The sequence below is a fragment of the Choloepus didactylus genome, chromosome Y (genome assembly GCF_015220235.1).
Source record: "Choloepus didactylus isolate mChoDid1 chromosome Y, mChoDid1.pri, whole genome shotgun sequence".
NCBI lineage: Eukaryota > Metazoa > Chordata > Mammalia > Pilosa > Megalonychidae > Choloepus > Choloepus didactylus.
In genome coordinates this window covers 29,188,121-29,206,265 of record NC_051335.1, presented here as the reverse complement: position 1 = coordinate 29,206,265, position 18,145 = coordinate 29,188,121, and the positions used below count along the sequence as shown (strand labels likewise).

At 37.1% G+C, this 18,145-nt stretch overlaps 1 protein-coding gene across 1 annotated transcript in view; it reads right to left on the bottom strand.

The window, feature by feature from the left end:
- The window catches only part of THOC2 (THO complex 2), a 175,998-nt gene that overhangs the window by 40,994 nt on the left and 116,859 nt on the right, over positions 1 to 18,145 (bottom strand). The window contains exons 13-15 of the mRNA XM_037822774.1: positions 3,641 to 3,682; positions 3,058 to 3,188; positions 2,851 to 2,952 (exon numbers count right to left, since the gene is read on the bottom strand). Coding sequence (XP_037678702.1) covers positions 2,851 to 2,952; positions 3,058 to 3,188; positions 3,641 to 3,682 — 275 coding nt within the window. The remainder of the gene's footprint in view (positions 1 to 2,850; positions 2,953 to 3,057; positions 3,189 to 3,640; positions 3,683 to 18,145) is intronic.

Below are 18,145 nucleotides of genomic sequence, written 5' to 3'. Positions count from 1 at the left end.
TAATAGGGTGGTATATGAAAAATATGGAAAATATACCCTAATGTACCCTATGTACTATAATTAACAGTAATATTTTAATATTCATTTATTAATTGTAACAAGGTAGCACACCAATGCAAAGTGTCAACAACAGGGGATGTACTGGTTTATGTATATTATGTCCCCCAGAAAAAGCCATGTTCTTTGTGGGGGGCAGACATATTAGTGGGGATTAAGTTGGAAGGTTTGGATTAGGTTGTTTCCATGGAAATGTGCCCCACCCAACTTTGGGTGATAACTCTGATTGGGTAATTTCCATGGAGGTGTGGCCCCACCCATTCAGCATGGGCCTTGATTAGTTTACTGGGGCACTATATAAACTCAGACAGAAGGAGGGAGCTTACTACAACCAAAAGGGACACTTTGAAGAACGCACAGGAACTGAGAGAGGAGCTGCAGTTTACAGAGACATTTTGGAGATGGCCTTTGAAAGCAGACTTTTGCTCCAGGGAAGCTAAGAGAGGACAAATGTCTTAAGAGCAACTGAGAGTGACATTTTGGAGAGAAGCTGCAGCCTAGAGAGGAACATCCTGTGAGAAAGCCACTTTGAAGGCAGAACTCTGGAGCAGTGCCAGCCATGTGCCTTCCCAGTGAACAGAGGTTTTCCAGATGCCATTGGCCATCCTCCAGTGAAGGTACCCAATTGTTGATGACTTACCTTGGACACTTTATGGCCTTAAGACTGTAACGTTGTAACCAAATAAACCCCCTTTATAAAAGCCAATCCATTTCTGGTATTTTGCATATTGGGCAGCATTAGCAAACCAGAACAGGGGGTATAAGAGAATGTTGTATTTTTTTTACATGACTTATGTAAACCTACAACTTCTCTAATAAAAAAATAACAATAATTTTTTTAAAATCATGCTAAGTGAAAGAAATCAGACACAAAGTATTGTATGATTCCCTTTATATAAAATGTAAATGTAAGTAAATCTATAGAGTCAGAATTAGATTAGAGGTTATGTAGGGCTGGGGAAACATAGAGGGATTGAGAGGTGATTGCTGATGCATATGGGGTTTTTCTTTTTGGAGTAATGAAAATGTTCTATAATTGATGGTGGTAAGGGATGCACAACTTTGTGATCATAATGAAAAGCCACTGATTGTATACTTTGGATGGACTGTAGGGTATGTGAATATATCTCAATAAAACTTTTAAAAATTAGATAATTATAAAAAAGAAAAACAATCATAGCAATGCACCTAAATAGTATGATAGCACTATATGTGTATTAAGGGACAGTGATGGCAGAATAATAATCTATTATGCATGGTAGTATGTGCTGGAGGCGGCTTCCAAGGTGAGGTGACACTGGAATTCACTCTCCAAGAATAAAGTCACCAGCTGAAGAGGGGAAAGAGAAATAAGAGAAAACTTATACCAACAGAGTAAACAAAAAATACATGCAAAGGAAAAGAAACTAAGGAGGCTACAGTACATTTACAGAAACATAAGTGACTCAGTACAGCTAGAGGTAGAACTGGCAAAAAATGAGGTTGGATATAGGGAGAAACAGATCGTGAAGGGTCTCATGTTGCCATGCCATAAAGTTGGACATATAACATGCAGGCAGTGGTCAGTCACCAAAGGATTTTGAAGGAAGAGAACAATGTAAGTCACTGTAATAATCCACATTAAAGAACTATGGTATGGTGATAATGAGAGTGAATGAGACAGATTCAAGAGTTATAATACTTAATAATTATTAATGTATGTAATAATAATGTATTATTAAATAATGCATGTAAAGCACTTAACTTAGTACAGTGCCTGGCAGACATAGTAATAGCTCCATAAATACTAGCTATTCTCATGCTAGCGGTTCTACTTGGAGAACCCGTAAGACTGGAACTCTTTCAGGAGGATCAATTCTAACATCATCTCCTGCTACACCTTCCCCAACTTCCTCCACTGAAATAATTCACTCTCTATCCTCCCACAGGACTTCATATATACATATACATATATACATAATCATGACTCAGTTTAATAGGTGTTATTATAAGTGACTGTGCATATGCCTGTGTCCCTGATAGACTGTGACTTCCTTAGGGGTAGAGACAATATCATGGCATTAAATCTAGGTAACTGGAGAACAAACTACCTTTAATTATAATAACCATCTACTGCATGAATATATAAGAGGAATAATAATCGACAATAGCTTTGATGAAAACACTTTCAATATAGCGGTGTATTTAGTATCTAAACTCATATTAAACTGAAGTATATGTATGATTTTCACAATTAAACTTTAAATAGTCTACCAGGAAGCAGAACTAACAGCACTTTCTTGTTTCCAATGACATGAAAAAAATAAAGCACATAAATGGAAGAAAAAAAAAAGGAATTCCTCAAAAGTTGACTCCCTATGGGAAGAGTTCTGCACAACTGCATTAGACTTTCCTAACATATAAAAAATCTTTACTATAATAACTTTCAGCAGAAAAAATTCCTAGAACTTTGACTACCTTGCACAAACCATTAAATAAATTATGCAAATTCAGCAAAGGCCATACTAGTCTGTCTTTAAAAAAACTCACCCTATAATATCTATTCATTAAAGGGGAATTTTATTTAGATTTTACATCTATGCGAACACAACTATTAAAACATTAATTTAGTAGTCAAAATGAGCTGACAACACAAAATTTGATAGTCATTCTATCTGTAGTATATAATCAGCTATATAATTAGCAAACATTCATGGACTTCCTCAAAACTGAAGCTCAGACTTAAGCTAGGTGAAAGAAAGTAAATCAGATCCAGATATAATTTAATATGCAGAGAAATAAATTAAAACTTACTTCATGATATATTTGGCTCTGTCTATTGTTTGAGCTTTAATTTTTACTAAAAGTGGGTGACTGTTATAAGTTTCATTCTTCCATTGGCCATACAGACGATATCTTAAAAAGGATGAGATGAGGAATTAGAAAAAGTGTTAAAAACACTTAAAGCTTAATACACTAGAATTAATAGTAGTTTAAGGTATGAAAATAATATGTATTTACCTATGCTGATAAGGAAATGTTTTAAACATCCCCCATAGTTCCTCAGACATACAAGCATTGCAGTCCATCAGAGAAAGAGATGGAAGTAGTACCTGGTCAGTAATGCTAAGCAAACAGCTAAGGATAACTTCCTAAGAAGAAAGGAGGGAAAATTATTTCAGTAATAAGTGACTGCCTATGCACATTAACCTCCCCTAAATAAATTAACAACAGTCTTGGAAAAATTTTCATTCCTTGATCTTATAACACAATACATCTAATTTTCTATCATGTCATTTTCCTTTCCACAGTGTTTGTGTTTCTCCATCTAAGCTAGCAAATAAGGTAAGGGAAGGAAAAGGTTAGCAAGAGAATGAGGGACTTTTTATCCCTCTTCCTTTCTCAATATGTTGATCCCTCAAAAAAGAGGTTATTAATCTTAAAAAATAACTTCTTATCTTTCAATACAACTGCCAAAAGTTATATTGAGCATGAAGAGTATAAACTAATTATTCACACATGATTAAAGCTTGTTCACAGTAAAATTTGCAGCGTGCTGTACCTAGACAAGCATTAGACATATTACTGGATTCTAGTCTCTCACCGTTTTCTCTTTATCTTCTTGTTTGCTTCCATCAGACTGAAACTAAAAGTAAAAAAAAAAAACTATAAATAAAATACAAAAAGGTTAAGATGATGCTGTTACGATTTAGTTTCTCCTTTGAAAAATATGTAATTGCACATGGTTGTGAATTGTTTCCTCACTTTTTATACACATGCAGATTTTAAATATACTCTGTGTTACCAATTAAAAATTTAAAATTTCATCTGTATTTGTAACTCCCAAATCATTCTCACTATCCAAGAATTTTAAAGGTCAATTTTATGAGCCAGTTTTTTCCTCAACTTAATTATCACAAACCAAAACAGCCTAAAACTGATTTATTATAAAATTGTAGCCAACGTAGTAATTTAGTTATAATGCATTTGCATTTTCAAATCCAGAGGTTTAAGTTTTCCCCCTACAGAATTAGTATAATCAAACACTAAAACAAAAATAAAAATTAAAGAAATTTAAAGCTATGAGTTTTTTTTAAACAGTTTTATTCACACACCATACAATCCATCCAAAGTGTACAATCAAAGGGTCTTGGTATAATATCACATAGTTATGCATTCACCACCACAATCAATTTGAGACCATTCTCATTGCTCTGAAAAAAATTTTTTAAAAATCCTGTACACCTTATATATACCCGTTATTGATGCTCAGCTTTGGCATATAGTACCTTTGTTACAATTGACAAAAGAATATTACAATGCTACTGTTAACTATAGTCCTTACTTTGCATTAATTGTGTTTTTTCCCATACACCACCCTATTATTAACACCTTATAATAGCGACATACATTTGCTCTAGTATCATCCAAAACAGGTTTTGCTTTGTTATACAGTTCCATGCCTTATTCTCTAGCTTTCCTTCTAGTGACATACACAACCCTAGCCTTCCCCTTTCAACCATACTCACACTCAGTATTGTTAATTACACTTACAGTCTTGTGCTACCATCATTTCCAAACATTTACAGTCAACCTTATTAAACCTTTTGTACACATTAAGCATCATCTGCCCATTCTCTACCCTCTTTCTATCTCCTGGTAACCCATACTCTAGAGTTTAACTCTCAGAATTTGCTCATTATAATTTGTAGTTATACAGAAATAATAAAAAAACATAAATTAAAGAGATTTAAAGCTATGGGGTTTTCTGTATTTTCTATCTTCTTTATTGTAGTAATGGCAAAGCATACATATTCGGATAATCCACATGCAAAAATGTATTAATATTTTAAACTCATTATTTTTCTCATGTTCTATTTCTGTATGTTTCCTAAGCTGGGAGGGTTAATGCTAATAACTTAAGACACTGTCTTGGAGTATCTTGGGATCAAGCTCACACAAAAGGAACTGCACTTAATGGTGAGTGTAATAACTACTACTGTGTCTTAAAGAAAAGTTTATGCACTTGTATGTGACATTTCCTATCAGCAGATTTTCCTGATGTTGAAAAAGCATTCTGCAAAGCTAAAAGAAACCAGTCTTAATTGTGAGAACCAATTCTCTCCTTTTTCCTAAATCCAACATCATTAACATCTTCTCCTTTGGATTCTAAGCATCACCCATAAAACTACTATAACTACTTTATGACCAAGGAATGACTTTACAGAGAGCAGAATAAGAGTTACAGATTTGGAGAATAAAAAGAGAGAGAGAAAAAACTGCCCCACTAAAATGGTGTCCCTCAAACAGCTGTGTCCTAAGTCCATTAATCATTCCATTTTTACAGTGTCAATTTACAGAGGAGTGGCTTGGCAGAAAAAAGCTAGATAGCCGTTTTCTGTTTGGTTTTGCTTTTTTGGGGGGTGAGTGGGGGGAGGGCAATGCTGGTGGCATATAAGGTGTATATTGGGCCATGGAAATAAGGATATGCCATAATTGGAAGAACTAGTTTTATAGTAGATTATGTCAGGGATAAAAGCAGTTAAGCTATTCTTTTCCTGGTATGCTATGATTCAAACAACCTTAAAGATACACATGGCTTTCTCCATATAAAGAAAACAATTTTATTTTTTTCTTTACTAGGTACATGTATGAGTTTCTAATGTCTGTATGTTGATTCTCTAGATTTCAAAAACAGGAAGATTTGAAAAGAAGAAAGAAACATAGAAAGCAAAATGAAATCATATAGAAGAGAAGAATCTTTCTATCAAAGGCTAATTCTAGCAATGGTGAACAAAAATAAATCAAGAGGTACATGTAGATAAAAGCAATTTTCTTTTGTTTGGTAAGATAAAGATGTTCCATTTGATGCTTTTGTTTCAGTTGAATTTAATTTGCTTTTTAATTCAGAGCAAATAATAGAAAACTCTCCTTTCCCACAGCACAATGAGAAAAGTTTTACTGAATATCTAGGCCAAGAGGCAAGGGACAGAGACAGAAAAAGGGGAAGGGGAAGAGGAGACATTCATTCATTCATTTACTGACTAGGTACCAGGCACTGGGAATTCAAAGATGAACAGGAATAGAGATCCTGTCTTTGAGGAGCGGACACCTCTTGGAAATCAAAACTATATTTTGTCAGTGCACTGTTAGGGACTGAATTAAGCTTGGAATGAAATGGCATTCACAATTATGCCTAGACGGCATATGATGACCCAAACAAAGTAAGTTACAAGATGCCCTATAAAGACCAAGCAGCTGATGGGGTTGCATAACACTGGGCACAGAAAGAATGTAGCTCCATCAAGGGTGGCTTTTGGAAAGTTGGAAAAAGTTCCAGATACAACTAGATAAATTACTTTATTACTAATGACCTATTTTTAGGACCTCCAACCCATGAGCATTTCTTTCTAGATAAACTATACTTTATCTCAGAAAAGAAAAGCACAAATACTTAAAAGATTTATGACTAAATCAGAACTTGGAAACAACATCAGTGTAAATTACAGCACTACTCTTACCTTCCAGATTTTTCTCATTTTTATTAACTGCCATTTACTGAGTACCCACTATATGCCATGTACTAGGTTAAGAACTTCATATATATTATCTCATTTATGCCTTTAAACTATAAGGTAAATATTTTTGATAGAAATGATCCTAATCAAGACTTACTAATTTAACTTAGAATTTGGAAAATACAACCTATAGGATAAATGTTAAAGGAACATGATCTTACTCCACCTGGAGAAGAGATAGCTGAATTACCTTCCAATGTTTTGATTCAAAGCCTTGCTCCAGAGGAAAGGGTATCCTTAATACCTTATAAAACATTTAGAAATAAACAGTAATGTTGATACTAAATCATTTATGAAAACTCAGTAAGAGATACAAAATGAAAAAGTACTATCTTCCACATTTCCTTTTTGGTTAAACTTGAATCTCTGGTAACACTGTAAATACCCTCCTTTAATCTTGACTCACCTGTGGTTCACCACCCATGGTTCAAACATAAAAACAGAGTATGACTTAACTGAATGTATCCTAGATCAAAGGCTCTATAAATACTCTGTAACATAGACTGGAGGTGTCTTCTGATCTCATATCCAGCTGTGCCAGGAAGGGGCAGAAGTCCCCAAGCTTGATAATGTATCAATTTCTTTTTACTTTGTAAACTTGTTCCTTTAACCTTAAGTGCTCCTTTAGTAAACATATGGTGAATTTGAATTCCTGTCTTGAGTGCTCTATACTTTTAAATTATTGTCTGTCCCTATACTCTTATTTGAGTGGGAGGTTGCTTGAATGAAACCCAAACCGACTGAATCACAACCTGATAAGGTTCAGGCCTTTTCTAACGGAGAGCACAGGATTGAGGTGTAAAGAGATGAACTGTGATACCAGGAACTAGGATCAGGCAAACATTATTACCACTCTGATATGGCTTAGAAAAATAACTGTCATAAGATCACACAGCTAGAAAACAGCTAGTAGCTTATCCTGATGAAACCAAATTTAGCAAAAAAATTCATTTCTAACCCTTTAATTACTTTGGAGAATAGCCTTAAATGAAGATTCTTTGTGGGCAAGTTAGATTCTAAACTCAGTGCCTAAGATGGAAATTACATATACTCACAATCACCCTTAAAAATCCCTTAAATCATCAAAAAAGTACAAACATACAATCTCAAAGTCCAAGACAGACTGTGTTTTCCCCTCTAGCATTAGAAGATCACTGTTAATTTACTTATGCAAGAGATGAAGTGACTGGCTTACATTTAGGGCCCACATCACATTAAAACACATTACTTTTAACACTAGATTCAGAGGGTAGTTAGATACTATCTAAGAAACCTGAGAAAATGAACCAAACTAAAGGAAAAAAATGTCTCCAATTTCATCCTTACTTCTGGGCAAACACACTAAGTATTTTCATAGTACAAGTCTGGCTATATTCACATAAATTAAGCACCAGTATGGCAGAACTCCCCTGTACTTGAATCCCATACCTCCATCTAAAAGGAACAGTAAATTTGGGCTCTAACCTAAGATCTACCAGGGCAGATTCTTTCAAAAAGAAATAAATGGAGTGAAGCAGGATCACACACTTTCCCCTGATCAATAACTGACAACAACAACAACAACAAAAATATTAATATCAGCCCCAAAATTCTAAAGCAACTTGGTCATAAACTAGAATTCTGGAACCACTGGTCTCAGGTACATTCTTCCTATAGCCATTTAAATTTTTATTATGAAAAATGTCAAGTATATGTAAATGGTGAAAGAATAGTATACTAAATACCTATACACCTACCTTCCAGATTAAACAATTAACATTTTGCCTTTTTTTCTGGATGACCAAAAACAAGTGCAGACATGACACTTTACCTCAAAATAATTCAGCATGCATGACCTAAGTATAGGGACATTCTCCTATACTACCACAACATTATCACATCTATTTCCTAATATCATCTAATACCCAGTCTAAGGAATATTCTAACTATCTGACTCTAAGTTTTTCTATGCTTCATCTGTCAATTTAGAGTACTTTAACTTTTACCAAGGGCCAAGACAAGAAATAGCCATATGAAGAACCTATCCATATGAGTACCTTAAGATGACAGAGTAAAGCATAAACACAAAATCTCTCTCCCCCAACTCCTAATGCAATAAAGTGCATTTGTTTAATGCCGCAAATTCACCACCAGCAGCCAAGTAAAAGAAGAACCTATAACATTAACTTCAAAAAATAATGACCGGAGGAAGGAGAAGATGGAGGCATAGAGAAGAGTGGATGTTAGTTAGTCCCCCCAGAGCAACTAATTAAAAAAAAAACAAAACAGGAACTAGTAAAAGATCTAGAATAACTGCTGGGACACAACAGCTACTATCCACACATCGTGCAACAATCTGAACTGGAGGAAATGCCTGAGATCACAGCATAAAATCTGTAAGTAAAAACTGCGGACCTGAGTTGAGAGCCCCCTCCCTCACGGCAGCCTGAACTGCAAAATCCCGCAGTGCTACAGAGCAGCACTCTCTGAACAAGCGAATATATCTCAGGGTTGGATTTAATGTTAAACGCCCAACACAAACTACAAATCCCCAACAAGCAGAGAGAGGCTTTTGGTGACTGACATTGGAGAGTTGGGGGAAGTATCTGTCTTGGGACAGTGAGCCTAAAGGATTGGGTGCTATCTCTGGCTGATGGGTGAATCTGGAGGCAGTAGACTGACCCTGAAAGAGAACTTTCTGTCTCTTTCTCTCTCTCTCTCAACCTGGGCAGCTCAGTGGACAAAGCCTCAGCCATTTTCAGCTCGCAGTGCTCTGCAGCAGAGAAAGCGTCAGCCATTTTCAGCTCACAGTGCTCTGCAGTACAGAAAGCCTCAGCCATTTTAAACTCACAGCACTCTGACCCAGATAAGGGTGGAGGTAGCAGAGTCAGAGAAAAAAAAGAAACTATTTATATGCAAATGACCTCTCTCTAGGGGGCATATCTTCCCAAGAGAAAAGAGGTGGGGCCCAGCTCTATTACCTGCCTTCCATTCAGAACCAGACCCCAGAGCCTGGGGGAAAACAGCCATGGGCCACACCTCCTTATACCAATCTGGAGTGACAGGCTGACAGACACCACCTGCTGGGCAGAAAAGCACAGGGTGTGTCAATCCTCTAAAACACACTGTGCCAGTTTGAATGTATTGTGTCCCCCAAATGCCATTGTCTTTGCAGTCTTGTGGGGCAGACGTTTTGCTGCTGGTTAGATTTGTTTGGAATGTACCCCACCCAGCTGTGGGTGATGATTCTGATGAGATGTTCCCATGGAGGCGTGGCCCCACCCATTCAGGGTGGGCCTTGATCAGTGGAGCTATATAAATGAGCTGACTCAAAGAGAGGGAATGGAGTGCAGCTGTGAGCGATGTTTTGAGGAGGAGCAAGCTTGCTGGAGAGGAACATCCTGGGAGAAAGCCATCTGAGGCCAGAGATTTGGAGCGGATGCCGGCTGCCTTCCTAGCTAGCAGAGGTTTTCCGGACACCATTGGACATCCTCAGGTGAAGGTACCCGATTGCTGATGTGTTATCTTGGATGTTTCGTGGCCTTAAGACTGTAACTGTGTAGCAAAATAAACCCCCGTTTTATAAAAGCCTATCCATCTCTGATGTTTTGCATTCTGCAGCATTAGCAAACTAGAACACACACCATCAGGGAAACTGGATACTGAATATCTTCTTCCTTCTGGGACCTGAGCATGTTATTGTCTGGGAAAACCAGACTGGGGTGGCCTAGGAGGTCAGATGCCGAGACAACAGAAAACTACAACCTACACTAAGAAAAACAAAGTTATGGCCCAGTCAAAGGAACAAACTTACACTTCAACTGAGATACAGGAATTTAAACAACTAAAGCTAAATCAATTCCAAAAAGTTCAGAAAACATATGGCAAAAGAGATAAAGTCTATAAAGAAAAGACTGGGCATATATAAGGAAGAAATCTCAAGTTTGAGAAAACAACTGGCAGAATCTATGGAAATGAAAGGCACAACAAAAGAGACGAAAGACACAATGGAAAAATACAACAGCAGATCTCAAGAGGCAGAAGAAAACACTCAGGAACTGGAGAACAAAACAACTGAAAGCCTACACACAAAAGAACAGATACTGAAAAGAATGGAAAAATATGCGCAACATCTGCAGGAACTTAAGGACAAAATGAAATACAGGAATGTACGTATCATTGGTGTTCCAGAAGGAGAAGGAAAAAGGGACAAAAGCAATAACAGAAGAAATAATCAATTAGAATTTCCCATCTCTTATGAAAGACATAAAATTACAGATCCAAGAATCACAGCATACCCCAAACAGAAAAGATCTGAATAGACCTATGCCAAGACACTTAATAATCAGATTATCAAACATCAAAGATAAAGAGACAATCCTGAAAGCATCAAGAGAAAAGCGATCCATCACATACAAAGGAAGTTTAGTAAGACTATGTGCAGATTTCTCAGCAGAAACCACAGAGGCAAGAAGAAAGTGGTGTGATATATTTAAGATACTGAAAGAGAAAAACCACCAACCAAGAATCCTACATCCAGCAAAACTGTCCTTCAAATATGAGGGAGAGTTCAAAATATTCTCTGACAAACAGACAATGACAAAGTTTGTGAACAAGATACCTGCTCTGCAGGAAATACTAAAGGGAGTACTATAGACTGACAGGAAAAAACAGGAGTGAAAGGTTTGGAACACAATTTTGGGTGATGGTACAATAGCAATGTAAGTACACTAAACAAGGATAACTATGAATATGGTTGAAAGAGGAAGGTTAGGAGCATGTGGGGCACCAGAAGAAAAGAGGAAAGACAAAGACTGAGACTTCATAACTCAGTGAAACCTAGAGTGTTCAACAACTATGATAAAATGTACAAATATGTTTTTTCATGAGAGAGAACAAATGAATGTCAACCTTGCAAGGTGTTAAAAATAGGGAGGTACTGGGGGGAAAATACAATCAATGTAACAGAGACTAAAAAAAAAAAAGTAATGAGCAAGGTGAAAAAAATACCACAGCGTGGTATGGCTCCTACCCTCACTCCAGTAGTACTGAGCAAGGAAAGTAAATAAATCAACAAAATTCTTATTCATTTCCTTACTAATACTCTCTATTTAGGCAATGTGGCCTGCAGGTTAAGTAGGTATCCCAAGGAAAATCCTTTGTGAGTAGAAGTCCAGTGGGTCTCTGGCAAAGGGAGCACCAGCTGCCAAGGCTTAATGTTTTTCAGGACACCATGCTATGGTGGGTGAAGGAGTCAAAACCCAAGTGAGTTGGATACCCACTTGGATGGGTGAGCCTAGTATAGGACAGATAATAGGACCTAGGAAGAAAAAGAACTCAGCCTCAGTCAAACTCAATCATCCCCACACCCCCACTGGCCCCCATCCTAGACTACAGAAAAGAATTAAAACAGAACCCAACACTCAAACTGTAGCTTAGGGGGAGAGGAACTGGTCATAAATAAGGTGGGAAAGGTATGAGGAGTCACTCACACTATATCAGAAAGACCTGAATAGAGCTGTCCATATTAACATGAAAAGAAATGCTATGGCAACTATTGAAACATAAATAGCAAAAAACCACAAAAAAAAAAAAAAACAGGAGGAGGAAGGAAGGCAGGAAGGGGAAGGGAAGGAATGGAGCATATAAGACAAATGAACTTGGTCTAGAAGAAAATACAACACAAAGTACAAAAGCAGATTTTTCACAAGAGTCTATATATAGTCATAGAAAAAATTAAGAATAAAACAAAGAGACTACAGAGATAAATAAAATTAAAACATTACTAAAAGAGATATAATTAATAGCAAGGAATTTCAAGAATTGCAAAATTTAGAGAACTTATAATTTCTTCCATTTCAAACACATTACATTTATATATGCAGTCGAGTACAGTGATTTTGAGATAGGCCTCTGAAGCCAGACTGCCTGGATTGAAATTGCACCTCTATCTCATACTAGCTATGTGACCTGGGACAAGTTACTTAACCTACAACACAAGGGGTTTGGTGACGATTAAATGAGGTAATTCACAAAGGGTTTGGTGACGATCAAATGAGGTAATTCATGTAAACTACTTAGAATAGACCATGACACAGAGTAAGAGCTCAACTAATATTAGCTATCATTATCATAAACAATTGCATCTATTAGTATCAGCTGCATCCAAAAAAGCACCAAGAATTCATCATCTTTAAGTGTGTAGGTCCTATCAAAAAACATTTAAGTATGTCAGGTGAGCATGTTAAAGCTGAGCTCTTCAATTAAAATTTTAAAGATTAAAAAATGTGTCCATTCATATAGAAATATTCTATAGAGTACCCCCCCCCATTTTTAAGTCTGAACAAAAGACCAAAACTATCATCAGCATCACTTGGGAACTTGTTAGAAATGCAAATTCTCAGGCCTTATTCTAGATTTACTGAATCAGAAACTCTGAGGCTGCACCCTAAAGTTTGAGAATCACTGAACTAGAAAGTTAGTTCTATACTACATACCTCAAATTTTAAAAACATATACACATCAATCAATATACATAAGCAGAGAAATAAACTATTAAAAATAACTATAGGCTGGAAAACTATTCTGTAAGTGATATCTGATACAATCATATAATTTACTTTTTAAAAATTGGCATATTTCATATATACAAACAACCCCAAGCTTACAAATGAGATTTATTACAGAAGTTTAATTGTAAATGTGTGATTTGGAACTCATGTCACATTCTTCCTTTAGAAGCAATCTTATAAATGCTAGTGAAATTCCCAGCTAGGTCACACAAAAAAATATATACCTGTAAACACAGAAAAAAAATATGTCATAGTGAAATATTTCTGAAGACAAAAATGAACCAAAATAATAATTCAGATCATTGGAAGATTCACTTTTCCTACCACAGCCCTAGCAATGATAGAAGACAGATTTCTTCCCATACTCACCCCAGGGGTCAAAATAAATATTTTTTACTCTTCCCTTCGCCGCCTCCTACCACTACAAGAGTATACTACAGTTCGGGCAGGAACAAGGTACAAGTGGGACAAAACTAAAGTATAAAAAAGGCTGAAATGGAAATGGGAGCGGGCAAGAGTGACACCTGTGGTATCTTGGCAACAATATTTTATGTATCTGTATATGAATTTGTGTATGTATATGTGTATATATATGACTTCCGTAAGTTGTATGGTTAAGTCTCTTCTTTACAGCTTGATGATACTTAAGCCAAAAAAAAAAAAGAATTTCAGAACATGAGATCTGAACATTAAGAATTTCAGTTAAAAAGAACAGCTAGTGGGCAAAAATAAGAGAAAAAGAGACTGTTTACCTAGTCTCTAAGTACCTTCCTATAAGATATTTATTAATGACAAAGGGAAAAATAGTAACTTTACAGAGAAGAAAACTGGCAGTCATCATCTTAACCAAGTGATCAAAATTAACATCATGAGAAATGGGACAAATTGACATGTGCCTCCAGATATGGTGCACTGGGAAGACAAAATCCTTCTGTTCTTTGAGCAGGAACAAGTTAACATGACTCATCCTTTTTAGACTACAAAGATCAAGACAGTGAAACATTGTTATACTTTCTTTTTATATGAATATATATGTTAAACAATAAGTGATGCATATGATAGTAATAAACTTGTTAACAGATTTCTTTAGTATACCTTTACACAACGTAAATTTGTGAGGCTTAAAAAAATTAATCTACCTACTAAGTATTAAAAGCCAAGTCCAATATAATAAAAAGACAACTCAATTTAAAATGGCCAAGAGACTTGAACACTTAATCAAAAATGATTACAAATGGTAAACAAACACGTGAAAAGATGTTCAACATCACTAATGTATCGAGGAAATATGTACATTAAAAGCACAAGACACCACTACACACCCACTAGAATGAAAAAGATTTAAAAAACTAACAATACCAAGTGTTGGTGAGCAACTCTCATAGGTTGCTCCCGAAATTGTACAGACTCTTTTTTTTTCCCCATTTTTATTGAGATTGTTCAGATACCATACAATTATCCAAAGATCCAAAGTGTACAATCACTTGCCCCTGGGTACCCTCATACAGCTGTGCATCCATCACACTTAATTTTTGTTCAATTTTTAGAAACTTTTCATTACTCCAGACAAGAAATAAAGTGAAAGATGAAAAAAGAAAAAAAGAAAAGGAAACTCTAAACCTCCCCTATCCCTAACCAACCCCCCTCAATTGTTGACTCCTAGTATTGATATAGTATGTTTGTTACTGTTTATGAAAAAATGTTGAAATACTACTAACTGTAGTATATAGTTTGTAATAGGTTCTTCCCTATATGCCCCTCTATTATTAACTTCTAATTGTATTGTCATACATTTGTTCTGGTTCATGAAGTGATTTCTAGTATTTGTACACTTGATCATGGACACTGCCCACCATAGGATTCAGTTTTATACATTTCCATCTTTTGACCTCCAGCTTTCCTTCTGGTGACATATATGACTCTGAGCTTCCCCTTTCCACCTCATTCACACACCATTCGGCGCTGTTAGTTATTCTCACATCTTGCTACCAACACCTCTGTTCATTTCCAAACATTTAAGTTCATCCTAATTGAACATTCTGCTCATACTAAGCAAGAGCATCTACATTCCTTCCACAAGGCAGGAGGGAGAGTCAAAAAAGGTAGAGAGGCAAAAGAAAGAGGAAACAAAAAAAAATGACAGCTAGGAAGCAGCAAAAGGAAAAATAACCTTAAATCAAAGTAGAATAAAGAATCAGACAATACCACCAATGTCAAGTGTCTAACATGGCCTCCCCTATCCCCACCTCTCATCTGCATTCACCTTGGTATATCACCTTTGTTATATTAAAGGAAGCATAATACAATGATTCTATTAGTTACAGTCTCTAGTTTATGCTGATTGCATCCCTCCCCCAATGCCTCCCCATTTTTAACACCTTGCAAGGTTGACATTTGCTTGTTCTCCCTCGTAAAAGAACATATTTGTACACTTTATCACAATTGTTGAATACTCTAGATTTCACTAAGTTACACAGTCCCAGTCGATATCTTTCCTCCTTTCTTGTGGTGTCTCACATGCTCCCCATCTTTCTCTCTCAACCATATTCATAGTTACCTGAGTTCAGTGTACTTACATTGTTGTGCTACCATCTCCCAAAATTGTGTTCCAAACCACACACTCCTGTCTTCTATCACCCTGTAGTGCTCTCTTTAGTATTTCCTGTAGGGCAGGTGTCTTGTTCACAAAGTCTCTCATTGTCTGTCAGAAAATATTTTGAGCTCTCCCTCATATCTGAAGGACAGCTTTGCTGGATACAGGATTCTTGGTTGGTGGTTTTTCTCTTTCAGTATCTTAAATATATCACACCACTTCCTTCTTGCCTCCATGGTTTCTGCTGAGAGATCCGCACATAGTCTTATTAAGCTTCCTTTGTATGTAATGGATTGCTTTTCTCTTGCTGCTTTCAGGATTCTTTCTTTGTCTTTGACATTTGATAATCTGATTATTAAGTGTCTTGGCGTAGACCTCTTCGTATCTCTTCTGTTTGGAGTACGCTGCACTTCTTGGATCTGTAATTTTATGTCTTTCATAAGAGATGGGAAGTTTTCATTAATTATTTCCTCTATTATTGCTTCTGCCCCCTTTCCCTTCTCTTCTCCTTCTGGGACACCAATGATACGTACATTATTGTACTTTGTTTCATCCTTGAGTTCCTGGAGATGTTGCTCATATTTTTTCATTCTTTTCTCCATCTGCTCCTTTGTGTGTAGGCTTTCAGGTGTTTTGTTCTCCAGTTCCTGAGTGTTTTCTTCTGCCTCTTGAGATCTGCTGTTGTATGTTTCCATTGTGTCTTTCATCTCTTGTGTTGTGCCTTTCATTTCCATAGATTCTACTAGCAGGTTTTTTGAACTTTTGATTTCTGCCGTATACATGTCCAGTTCTTTTTTTACAGCCTCTATCTCTTTTGCAATATCTTCTCTAAACTTTTTGAATTGATTTAGCATTAGTTGTCTAAATTCCTGTATCTCAGTTGAAGTGTACGTTTGTTCCTTTGACTGGGCCATAACTTTGTTTTTCTTAGTGTAGGTTGTAATTTTCTGTTGTCTAGGCATGGTTTCCTTGGTTATCCAAATTGGGTTTTCTCAGACCAGAACAGGCTCAGGTCCCAGAGGGAAGAAATATTCAGTATCTGGTTTCCCTGTGGGTGTGTCTTAGAAAATTGCTCTACCCTTTGATGCCTCGGGTCACTGTGCTTTTCTGCCCAGCAGGTGACGCCTGTTAGCCTATAATTCTTGGCTGGTGTGAGGAGGTATGGCCGTGTTCCCCCAGGCCCTGGGGTCTGGTTCTGAATGGAAAGGGCCCCACCCCTTTCCTCCTAGAGAAGACAGACCCCTCAGGTTGAGGTCATTAGCATTTCAATGGTCTCGCTCTCTGCTTGTGGTGTCTCCACCCTTCCCAGAGTCACAACCCTGGAAACTGAAAATGACTCGGGCTTTCTCCACTAAGCCAAAAAAGAAACAGATAGGCCCCTTCAGACCCAGTCCAAGGCAACCCTCCGGCTCTCCCAGGTCAGTCGTCACCCAAAGCCTCTGTCTGTTTTTTGGGGCTGCGTACCTGTAGTGAGCAGTTCACACTCGCTACTTAAAACCCCAGTTGGAGCTCAGCTGAGCTGTATTTGTTTGCTGGGAGAGAGCTTCTCTGTGGCACCACGCGGCTCCGCAGCTCAGGCTATGGGGGAGGGGGTCTCCCGACCTGGTTCCGCAGGTTTTACTTACAGATTTTATGCTGTGTTCTCGGGCATTCCTCCCAATTCAGGTTGGTGTATGATGAGTGGATGGTCTCGTTTGTCTCCCCGCAGTTATTCTGGATTATTTACTAGTTGTTTCTGGTTTTTTGTAGTTGTTCCAGGGGGACTACTTAGCTTCCACTCCTCTCTATGCTGCCATCTTGCCCGACTCTCCAATGGTTACCTCTTGGGAGTGAGGTTGGGTGAAGCAAGAAGTGTGGTCTTTTATATACACTTTTGCACTTTTCTTCTCTAGCAGGACACATTAGACTCTATTGGCTTCAGGAACGAAAATCATTTTGCTGTACTTGAATTATCTAACTGGAAAGTTGAGTCTAATACAAATGGTTATTTTTCAAAATTGTTCCCTTACCAGGAAAACTTATACGGTGACTTTCAAGGTGAAGACTAACGAAAGTAAATTAGAGTTTAAAAGCAAGAACTCTCTAAATCTTGTTACCCACCCTCATTCCCGGTGGGGAGCAACTCTTAGGAGAGAACCAAGATAAACTCTTTGCAGAGAAATTTCTAAAGAATCTGTACGTGAGGTAGGCTCAGAGCGGAAAGTGGGCCAAGGAGCAGTTGGGCCTGCAGATAGAAAAGGAAAACCTAGAGGCGAAATGGAAGACATTTTTTGTTACGATGTTCACTTTCTTTAGGGATCTCCTCTTTAGGATTAAGAATTCGTCACAGGAAATCCTTGACATTCTCCTTTCCTTCAACAACTCCCTCCCAGTTCAAGGTTTCCTTA